This window comes from Phodopus roborovskii, unplaced genomic scaffold, assembly GCF_943737965.1.
Source record: "Phodopus roborovskii unplaced genomic scaffold, PHOROB, whole genome shotgun sequence".
Lineage (NCBI taxonomy): Eukaryota > Metazoa > Chordata > Mammalia > Rodentia > Cricetidae > Phodopus > Phodopus roborovskii.
This window is the reverse complement of record NW_026126066.1, coordinates 127,479-139,741: the sequence shown is the minus strand read 5'-3', so window position 1 is coordinate 139,741 and position 12,263 is coordinate 127,479. Positions and strand designations below refer to the sequence as shown.

Here is a 12,263-nt window from a genome sequence, read left to right as displayed (position 1 = left end):
ATTTTGAACGGAAGTAACAAAACAAAGGGGTATTAAACAATACCCATAGCTTATTTATCTCTAGAAATATTTATTAATAGGCTATCATACTTATGGGTATTTTGAAATAGTTTACATGCATTTCAAAAGTATTATTATTAGACTGATGACCAGGTGTTCAATGAAGTCATAAAGAAGTATATTCATTAGTGTATCCTTTAAAATATATTGAGTGTTATATGTACATAAAATTGATTTTGTTTAGACTACTGTGTGTTCTAGTTCACACAATTAATAACATTCTTGGTGTAAACACAAGTGACAAAGGAGTCTGTGACAAGAAAGTTTAAGAACATTGATTTATAGAAATCATGTTACTTCCATGACTCTGTCAGAGAACATCTTAGAAATAAGCATATAGCCAGTATGGCATGAAAAGGTGTTAAGTTCAAAAGAAAAGACTCATACAAAAAGAGATCAAAGAACACGGTCTCTCTTCTTTGTACACAAATAAATAGCCATTTAGCTATATGTAACCATAAGGGGAATTTGTAAGAAACTAACAATGAGTAAGAAAAATGTTCCTTGATGACAAATAAATTACTGAACATTCTGGGCTTATAGTCAATATACTCAGAAAACAACCTAACCAATGTAAAGTACACATTTACACTTGATCATAATGTACTATGATACTGTTTTTCTAAAGTATAGATACATAGAAAATTTATTAAATATTGGCTAAAGGAACTAAATGATTAATTTAATATTAAATTTCAATGTTTTCAGAAGCTTTAAAAACAACCACAGTCATTAGGTGGAGAGAGGACAAATTGGATCTCTCCATTGGGTCCCTCCCCTTGAAACTTGGGGAACCCCATAGAAAGAGGAGGAGGAAAAATTGTAGGTGCCAGAGGGGTCAAGTATACCAGGAGAGCATGGCTACAGACATTATCTAAGGAGGGCTCATTGGGGCTCACAGAGACGGTGTGGCAATTACAGAGTCTGCATGGGTTCAGATTAGGCTCTCTACATATATGTTATGGTCAGTAGCTAGGTGTTTTTGTGGGACTTCTAACAGTGGAAAAGGGGGAGTCACTGACTCTTTCATCTGCTCTTGGGACACTTTTCCTTCTACTGGGTTGCCTTGCTCAGCCTTGGTATGAGGGTTTGCACCTAGTCTTATTGTATCTTGTTATGCCATGTTCAGTGGATAGTCCTGGGAAGCCTGTTCTTTTCTGAAGGGAAACAGCAGGAGTGGATCTCGGGGACATTGGAGGTGGAGTGGCTGGGAGGAGTGGAGGGAGGGGAAATTGAAGTCAGCGTGTACTGTAAACCAAAAATAAATTTTAAAAGATTAAATAATGATTTAAGAACTAAACAAAACAAAAGCAACATTCATAATAAATACCAATTTCAAAATACTTTTGGTATGGGGTAATAAATGTTCAAAGAGATTAAGCAGAAACTATCAAAACTAAGCTGAATTATATTCAAGTATCAAACTTTGTCACAATATGCTCTTTATAATAAATGCAAAATGTAGAAGAAATACCCATCAACAAGTTTTTTTTTATCACCTTTGCCACTATAGGTATAGATTAATTAATAACTGACTGTATTAGTATGCATAGTGAAGTACCAATGTATCTTCAAGTTACTTACATCATCAGTGATACAGAGATAGACAATCCTGTCTTGGCAGATGTAATGAAACAAATAACTGTAGAATAAAAGATATAAAACATATTGTGGTTTTTAGCATCATCTATTTTACTTCTAAGTTCTATCTATATATGAGCCAGTTCAGTATGTCCAACTTCACTATATTGATTACAGATACAATTCTTTCTCATCCTCACCTCCCCTATACATTTGTATCTCTGGATAAACTGCAGGAATGAATACAATGTGAAAAAAGTTCCCTTTCCTAATATAATAACATGTGCATTAATAATTAAAATGTTATCTACAAAAGCATAAATAGATTCTTAAGGCCTACAGAAGAGATGGTGCCTTAGAAGGGACACACAATTAAAATTTATCCCCAGTGGGCCACAGGCTTTTTGTTTTTGTTTAGCTTTTTCCTGGTATGGCAAATACAAACACCTTTGCTACAAAATTCACAACAACAACATTTGAGTATCTGTAGTGGGATATTCACTTTGTCTCCTTTTGTGGCACTGACCACGCCCATTGGTGGGTGGAGACAGGGGCAGAAGTGACCTGTGGAAGGAGGTCTGAGGAGGAGCCTGGGAACACTCTCTTGCTGGCGTACTCGGACAGGAGAGCATCTGGTGGAGCCTGCTGGTGTTAATCTGTCTAGGTTCTAAGTTATTTCTCCCTGAATAAACATCTATTCGGCCTATTTGTTTATCCTGATCCTTATTTAACTGCAATAAGTATCTGCTTTAATCAAGTTAATATGCAAGACAATAAGGATACAGAATGTAAAATCATCTATCCCTGCATTTTTAGGGATTGTAGTCTAAGGAATAACAATGCAGCACGGCAAACAAGATAATAACAAACTTGAGTGTAGCATGAATAATCAGGCAATGGAGATTTACCAGAGGGTAAACGTGATATATGGTCTGAATTCTAAAGAATAAGTAATAGATAGGAATGCAAAGAATAAGCAAAGAATATACAAAAGTTCAGAATTAAGTAGTGTAAGGATGGGTAGATAAAAATAGCACATAATAGATATGGAGAGTAAAATCTGATCACATGACAAAAGTATAAAACATGCAGAGAAAAGAGTAATCACCCAGACAGATGACAGTGGAAAAATAAGTACATGGTAGATTATAAAAGATTTTATAAACTACACTGTATATTGCCTTGAGAACAATAAAAAAATTCAAAACATTTTTGCCTGGGGAAGGTAATGTTATTACATTTGATGATATAAAAAAATCAGTATGCAACCCACCACCTGAACTCCAGTTCTACATATGCTACTGTCTATAATACTTAACATTCTCATGTACTATGAAAATAATTTTTTGCACTCCTGATGCAGACAGTGTTTCCTGCCTCATGGCCTCTACCAGTTGGTGAGAATGTTCCTCCAGGCCAGCTTTACCATGAGAGATGTTCTTATTTTCCATTGACTCATCTCTCTGCTCTGAATACTCAAAGACACTATATAATCAACTGCCTCCATCTTTGAGTCAGAGGGCATACAGTGCATTATCTCTATCATAATCATATAAATAAGAAAAATATATTTATGCAAAAACTGGCACTCAAGAAAGTTGTCACTTTCTAAGTTCATGGCCAAGGAGAGTTACAGGGAAGGAATGGAGGACTATAACAACCTAAAGCAGAGCAAGGCAAGAAAGAAGCATTGCTTCTGATAAAAATCCAACAATAGTGCTGCTTTACAGGACTGAAAACATGGCTCAGAAGTGAAGGCAGTGAAGGTATGGTGAAGGAGGAAATCTGTGATAGTATCTCTGCACTGCTGTGGAATAATCCTTTTGTATACTGTGAATACATATTACTGTCATTTGTTAAAAAAGAGATGACTAGACAATGGCTAGGCATGATTTTCAGGGCAGAAAGAATGCTGGGAAGAAGGGTAGAGTGTGAGGAGTCATGAGAAGATGCAGATAAAGTAGGAGATGCACATGCAGTATCGAGATAAGGTACCAAGCCACGTAGTAGAATGTAGATAAAGTAAGGGTTAATTTAAGATGTAAAAGTTAGTTAGTAACAAGCCTTTAAAAAAAATTCAAAACTTGTTTTTGGCTTCCTAAACAGGTTTTTACAAACATTAAGTGTGGCAAGCATGTGCCAATAATAGGTGAGAATTATTACAAATGTTATGAAAAAACAAATAAATTAGCACTGAACAGTAAGTTGCTAAGTGTGGATGGAAAACAAACATGGGACTAAACTAGTAGAAGACAAGGTCACCGAAAAAAAATGGAGATAAAGAAGGAATGGACTGACAACCTTGTAGAAGAAAGGTAAATATTTGGTGAAGTAAAACATGGTTCTGAAGTTTTAGGCTTATCTAGCAGAATGTCTAGTAAAAAAAGTATTCAATTTTTACAATGCAGATTTCTTATTTTGGTATACAGAAGTAAAAATTATCTTATTGATATGATATTATATGACTGAAACCAGGGTAGAAGTTTAAAACAAAAACAAAACAAAACAAAAATCTCAACGACTAAACCTCACCTAACAAACATGGGTAAATACCAGATAGAGATCACAGCATATATACAATATTTTCTTCTATTAAAACTTACATTGACTTATACTTGCTAGCCTCCCTTGTAGACAGATGTAGGTATGTTCCTAAATTCTGGCTTTAATAATACTAGTGGGAAATATATTCCCTTCCTCCAACTAAAAGAATTTCATATTTTTTTCAGATCCACCCCACTACCTCCAAATCACTTATCTCTGGACTATTTCATATACATCAATTTTGTATCACAGCGTCTTCTAATAGTAGCTTTAACTAACCTGTAAAGGGGCTTAACCATAGAAAGTAATAAGGATTTCCTGACATAGAAACTAAAGAAATAAGGCTTAAGTAGTAAAATATTTTAAGCATCAATGAGGAAAGCTAAAGTACTTTTTAACATGATTACCAAGACTTCCCATCTATGTCCTCTTTAATATGCCACCATAGAGATCTTTCTAGAGCAAAAGCTATCATATCTTAAAAGACTTTTGTGCCTTTCTACTGCCTACATGTAAGTATACATTCTTAATATGCCCTACGAAGCCTTGCATGACTTTCTCCCACCCATCTCTTTAGTTTTATCATCATCATGCTGAGTAGTAGTTACAGAGAATGACTTGCAATTCCATAAATATGACTGTATAAATCTGCTCCTTCTAACTAGAATGCCACTATTTCCAAGTCTCTACTATCCTTGTCTATTGATCTCATCATTAAACTATAATCTTTATGAAGGCAAATACCATATTTCTTGTTATATCACTTTCAACAGTGCCTATCCATAGCTAAGTACTAAAAGTAATAAAATAATGAAAAATACTGTTTATATAATCTGTATCATTTCACATATTTTAGAACTCTATAGTGAAGCCATTTTATATATAACATTTCCATTATCTTTCTTTAATATTTCAGTGATAGGATAAGTTAATAAGTAACAAAAACCAGACTTTTTTACTGTTTTGAGATAGGGTTTTCTTCTGCAGTTTAGACTGGCCTTGAACTCACAGTGGGATCTAGTAGTGGGATTAGAGGCATGAGGTACCACCATACCTAGTTTAGCACCAGAAATTTTCTAAGCTACTCAAATTATTGTTGTGTCAATTTAATCTATCTAAAAGCATGGTTTCTACTATTTTTACTACCATAAAATTCATTCCTTCCCCCTACCACATGCAGATCAGAACTCACTTGCCATGTGAGTAAGTTAGTTTATTATTTTCAGAAGGTATCTTAGCCAGAATCTGCTCTGTCACCTCCAGGAAGTTTCCTCCACACCAAGCATGTTTGGCAAGGATAGTGGTTCCCCTGGCAACAACAGCAAAAAGAATGGCCATGATTTCAATCTATTAAAAGTAAAAAAAAAAAAAAAAAAAAAAAAAGGACACAGATTTAGAATATTATTTAGGCATGAGCTTTCAAAAGTAAACTTATCATTTACCTATATCAACCTCAAGGTTTTCTACAAGTTTATGACTTAAACTGCTTATCATTATTTATCAATATATACACAGGCTCAATTTATAAATTACATAGAAAAAATCTGACACTTTTTTGAAAAGCAATGGCCATAGATAGCAAAGTGATATAAAGATACTAGAGTTTTATGAAACAATCTCATCCTAAAAATTTATTTTAGAGAATAGTTTAGGAGGAACTAGACTCTAGATTCACAATGATAACAATAACAACCCATATTTATTAATTATTCACCTTGTAACATACACCATTTTGAGTGCTTTATAATGAAATCATTTAATCTTCTAAACTCAATGGGATTATATCCAGTTACGATGCTATTATAGGTAAGGAAACTGAGGCATTGATCCTGTAACTATTTTTTTCAAGATTACAAAGCTACAGTGATAGGGTGGTTTAAATACAGACAGTGTGATTACCTGAATATACATGGTTGCATAAAACTAATAATATGTATATTATATAATTTATGTCTATATGATAATTACCTCTAATATAAAGGCATTAAACATAAAAACAACCAAAGGAAATTAACATAAACCTTCCACAAGAATGACTTTATAAATTTATAACTTTATAACCTTCATAAACAAAATACTACCAAAACAATACAGCATGAGTTAAAGATTACTTTCCTGACATTTGGATATGAAAATGCTTATTTTCCCCATCTAACAGGCCAGATTTATGATATAGAAATTAACAACTAACTCTTCAAAGTAATATAATTTAACAGATTCATTTTCAACAAGTATATCAGTGGTTCTCAAACAATGATGAGACTATAAATAATGTTGGATAGCAGAATGAGTCACTTGACATAATCTCTTAAAAATCAGATTTTTAAGCCAGAGGTTAAGTTCTGAAAACTTTGTTAAATAATCTGGCCTAGATGAGGCTAGAAGAAAATAATTCATATAAGCATATTTCATTAAATAAAGTAGAAAACTATGAAGTGGTTGGGGTCAGAGAATTTGCTGTGCCCTGATTGGAATATCAGCATTGAAGGACAGTACATAGAGCAAAAGGCATTTCTCTTTGAAGCTGAACTTCTAGTAGGATCTTGTCTTCATTCACTGCCTAAATAAATTTATTCCCTAGAGTTGTCTTCAGTAGTCTTTTTTCCAGGCGATTCTGTACAAATATGTATGAAGTTACACTTTCCAAACCAATGTCTCATACTTTTTATCTCTCTTGATTTAAAAGCCTCCCTCGACCATGTATCATCACTCTGCAGTTATAGTTCTATTTCTTAGACTTTTGTCTGTATATTATCTTGGCTTCTTTACCTCCTTTTAATTCCTTAACTTACTATATGCTGTTTTTTGCCCTTAAAAATACAAAATATAATGCTTCCTAAAAATCACCAATAGCTATAAAATAATGATCATTTTTCTAGTATCACCTTTATTTTATATCTCAAGAGCCATCAACATGCTGATTCTCATTCTTGAAACTTTCCTATGTATTTGGCTTTTGTGGCTTTCTTCTTTACTCCCCTAATTCATTACTAAATAGTAAATTCCCCAAGGGATCGATTCTATATCCTTTTATCAAAGATATGCTCATATAATTCATAAAAGACACACTGCATATAAGAGAACAGGGTCAATAATAAATCCAAGACATAACAAATAATTAAGGGAAAGATAAAAACTCAAGATATAAGCAATTTAATGGAAAAATTAAACAGTAGAGACCCACAAAGAAAATCCAGGAATAACAACTGGGAAAATGTGGCCCAGAGGCCAAAAGAGAAAGAAAACTTAAATGAAAAAAGTTTTAGTGGTTGTTGGATATGTTGCCTCATACAAAGAATTAGAAAATAGTTACTTCAATTTTAAAAAGAAGGAAGCTATTGCCTAGGGTCAAATAGATATATAGTCGAGCAAACAAAAGTACAGATATACAGAGATAAGAATTCATATGGTTTCCAGACAGAGAAATAAGACAGTAGTAGCCTTGGTCACTCTGCAACTTCAAGAAGAAAAACCAAGTTTTGCAACAACATAAAAAAGAATTGTTTTCATTAGCTGTAAACTCATTATGAACCAAGGACATGAATTAACTGTTTAAAATGCTTAAATAATTTTAAATTATTTTAAGAATTAGGGTAATTTGCCCTCTTTAAGTCCTATTACTATTACATGCTGTGCTGGTCAGACAGTACAGATAACACTGAATTTAGTTTAGGTATCTCAAGACTGGACAGAAATGATAGACTACATTTGAGAAATCTGGAGATTATGTCATTTAAAGGATAACTTGAGGAACTAAAGATAATTAAGAAAAAGAGTAAAAGGGAATATAAAATATTTTCTACATTTATATAAAATGTATATGTACCAAAATAAAGAGCACATTCTTTAAATTAAAATGGGGAACAGTGGATATAAATTACAGAGAAGTAATGCAATAAATAGTATAAAAAATAAAATTTTCCCTCAATAAAATTGGTTCCTAACATTTAAACTGTTAAACACTGCATATCTAGCAACAAAAACCTGATTTTCTTTCCAGATGTCACTAACTGGAATATTTTTACACTGTTATACATTACTAAAAAACTCCACCCTACAGTCAAATCTTGCCTGCCCACATTGTAACTTTTTTAGTTGAATGTGTAACATACTGAAGAGTGTTGAGATAACACACAACTGCAGCAGAAAGAATACTCACTGTATTTGCTACTTATCAGCTAGGTCTGCTACTTATCAGCAGTCTATGAATGTCTAATAAATCACAAAATGCTGTATAAATTAACATTCAGGAAGAAAAAGCATGGACTAAGCCAGATAGAGAAGCAAAATAACATAATGGAAATAACCTGATTTTCATCAAAACTATTTTTCCCATTACTCACTTAGGCCAATAGCCATTATCCCAATTCTACTTAGATCTTGCTAAGAATTCTAAATTAGTTTTCTGTGGCATCCATAAAAATTATCGAAAACCAGGAGAATTACCACTGACAAAAGTTTATCACCTCAAAGCTCAAAAGGTCAGAGGGTAAAACTCAAGGTATTGGTAAGACCATGTTTCTTATGAAATCTGTAGGGAAAATCTTTAGTCTCTTCTAGTTTCTGGTAATTTGCTAGCAATTCTTCTTTGGCTTGAAGTTGCTGCACTTTAATCTTTGCCACTCTAGTCGCATGGTGCTCGCTTGTCTTCATATAACATTGTTTCTATGTTTGTTTTATCCTTATGAGACCAATCATATTAGACGTGTCCACTGTACTCCAATATGATCACATCTTTATTCACAATACCATATATGCAATAAAGTACTATGCACAGGTATCAAAAGTTGGGACTTCAATATAGCTTTATGGAGGACACAATTAATAGTACTCAAATCAGCCTATTCTCCCCTTTCCATATAATTTACATCCCTCTAACATGCCTCTCCTATTTTTAATACCAGCTACCTCATCTTTTTCCTCAGTGATTTGAGAGATCTGTCCTTATAGCTATGAGGCAATCCACTATAGTTTGGAATTAGAAAAGCCTGTCTAGCTAGACATGGTTGTGCATACATGTGATCCTAGCACTTGGGAAGTAGAGGCAGCACTATCAAGAGTTCATGGTAAGTCTCAGCATGGACGTGACAGCCAAAGCAGTAGACAATGGAGTTATGAAACAGAGGAAGGACTCCTATACTAAAGGGAATCATAATACAAAGGGAGACAGATATAAATAAACATGATAAAATATAGAGAATGAATGAACTAGAAATAACTATAATTGTTTAAACTTTTCAAAATAAGATTATGTAATTATGTTATTCTAATTTTGAATAAAAACAAAGAATGACTAAGTACCAATCTATGTATCAGCATTTTCCTCAGTATACTGTTAGCATTTCTCCTTAAAAGAGAGGTCATTATCTTCCCAATTCTCAGCACAATACCTAGCACAGTACATTTATCAGACAGTTAAGTGAAATAAGTCAATGGCAAATAAACCACAGTTTGTGGTTTATTACAATTTGTTGGATAACCTTGGAAGAAAGCACACTATCAAGGAAGACAATTAAAAAGAAGGGGTGTTGATAAAAAGTCTGGTTACAGATCAAGATTACTCTTGGGTTTCCCTGTGTAGCTTTGGAGGTTGTCCTGGAACTCGATCTGTAGACCAGGCTGGCCTTGAACTCACAGAGATCTGCCTGCCTCTGCCTCCTGAGTGCTGGTATTAAAGGCAGGAGCTACCAACACCCAGCCAAGATTACTCTTGTTGCTATCACAAGTATTGCTCCTCAAAAACGATCTGAAGTCCAACTCAATCACTCTCACTTTTTCAGGATAGAATTTTATTTTTTCAAGCAAACTGCCTTTAAAGTCTTGCATTAACCAACATAAACCACCACATTGATTTATTATTCCTACTTGTCCCTGTTCCCCAAACATGTAAGTTCCTGTATTAGTCACCTCCTATGTCTTGTTTACTACCAATGTATTCCATGTACTTAAAGGAGTATCTAGTATATATTCATTCTTTAATATATATTAAGTATATTGCTTTCAGCCATAGCTATTCAAAAAGAATTTTTAAAGAATATGGTGATGTCATAGAGTGTAATTCATAAAAATCCCAAGAAAAAGACTTAATAATTCATTGGCTATGAGAGTCATAGCCATATTAACTAAGGAGTAAAATATACTATCAATTTTTATAAATATTGGCCATCAATAAAAATAACAGTAACAGGCTCAAACAATAGGTTTGAATGGAGATCTACTGCCTGCTGGAACTGAGAAAGAGGAATGTCAATACTGCTAAGGGTGTAGGGAGGGAGTATAGGAACTCACAATGAAGCATGAACAGAAGAAAACATGAGGCAGAAAGCGATGTCGGTGAACATGGGTGAAAGAGGTTTTGGCTACAGAAAAGTATGCAGAACGCGAATGAGAGAAAACAAGTATTTTCCTACCCTGTAATTACAACTTAAACGACGCGTTCTGACACTAACCGAGACCTCTTCAGGAAAGTAAAACAGGTCCTGTTCAACAATTAGAACTGTAGACAACATAAAAATCCAAGTGACACTTGCCCTGCCTTTTACTCCACCCTAGCACCTTCTAGTTTACACTTCCGCTCTCTCGAAGTGTCACTTCACCTCCCGCAAAAAAACGGCCCACTCCATTTACCTGTCCGGGTACCCTCTAGCGGGCACTCGGGCTCCTGGCCAAGGGGCGCAGGTCTTCCCAGTGTCGCCCACTGCCGGAAACCAGAGAAAGACTCGACGCCCCAAGCTTCCGTGTAAAGCGCCCCGCCTATACGTGGCCTCCTGGGAACGTGAGCTCTCCTCCAATAGGAGCGGGCTAGAGGGCGGGATCTGAGGCGTTCCCTACCCTCCGCACTGCCCAGGGCCCACACTGCACTCTGGGAATCGTAGTTCCGACTATAATGTCACCATGTTTGCCTTAGTCGGGTCAAAGGCTCACGAAACAACATCGAACGCTATACTGTATAATACCAGGAAACGAGAGGATTCTAGACAACACAAGTAGTCTACCAGTATAATCCGCAGGACAAATGAGTTGAGGTTCCCCCGCCATTCCGCCGCTGAATATCAGGAGATAATGTCGCCTGTTTATACACAAAACAGAATTTCTCTGACAGGAACCCCTTGTGCCTTCGCTATGAAAAAATTTAACTTCCTTGTGTTCCTCACCAATCATTTTCCTCATGCTTTGGCCGCAAAAGTAGCAGCACCAGCAACAACAGTCATCAGTAGCAGCTACTTTCCTATGATTTGAATCTGCTATGCTACATCCTTTCTCTTCTTTCATGAACTCTTCTTTCTCATTACCACCACCACCTCCGCAGCTCTTTATTACCATCACTTAGAGACCCTAGAGTTTTCTCTCTTGAAAAACATTCTAAAGTTACCTTTTTCAATCCCACACTTCCAGCCTCCTGACCACATACAGATTTAAGTGAATCATCATTCTCCAACCTATCCATTTCATACAAAGTTCTCAATAATGTTACTAAAAGGTACTTTTCAGCCATTGCTATAATTCAACTCTGCAAAATACATATTCTAAATATTCCCTCATTAAAAACCTTTGTTTTCTTAAATCTAGTCTTCAAAAGATACTACCACCACCAGGTTTGCTTCCCATCTCTATGCCAATTCATTTACTTTTGGAGTGTTTACATGTTGCTTAGGCCTCTGCCCTGCACTTTGTTTTCTTATCCTTCACACACTTCTTCATGGTATCAGCTATCCCCATTGCATTGCTGGCATACATATCTTGATGATTCTCATGTACACAGAAAACCTAGACAATAGTCCTGAGGTCCAGTGTCAACAGGACATCTTGGGTATGTATAACTAAATAATAGTCCCCAATCTACCTAATAGATTTCTATTTTCCGATGTTCAATAACCTGTTTGTCTTTCTCTAAATCCCATCCTAGTGAATGGCACTTTCAGTGCATGGACAACCAATTAGCTGTCCACTCAAGAATGCTAGGTGTGATTATTAAATACAATAAGTAATCCATAATCTAACTACTTAACATTTCATTGCTCACAGCTTCAGTTTTCTTATTCTTTTTCAAGGACTGTCAATGATTTTCCTTTACTGTA

The 12,263-nt window shown here is 35.0% G+C and overlaps 1 protein-coding gene across 3 annotated transcripts in view; it reads right to left on the bottom strand.

The window, feature by feature from the left end:
* The window catches only part of Vamp7 (vesicle associated membrane protein 7), a 28,232-nt gene extending 17,310 nt beyond the window's left edge, over nucleotides 1–10,922 (bottom strand). Inside the window, exons 1-3 of one of the 3 annotated variants that reach the window (XM_051179391.1) lie at nucleotides 10,813–10,922; nucleotides 5,378–5,532; nucleotides 1,645–1,702 (exon numbers count right to left, since the gene is read on the bottom strand). In XM_051179391.1, the coding sequence (XP_051035348.1) occupies nucleotides 1,645–1,702; nucleotides 5,378–5,523 (204 nt within the window). In that variant the 5' untranslated portion in view covers nucleotides 5,524–5,532; nucleotides 10,813–10,922. The remainder of the gene's footprint in view (nucleotides 1–1,644; nucleotides 1,703–5,377; nucleotides 5,533–10,812) is intronic. The other 2 variants (XM_051179392.1, XM_051179393.1) reach the window with 2 other exon arrangements.
* Nucleotides 10,923–12,263: the final 1,341 nt, after the last annotated feature.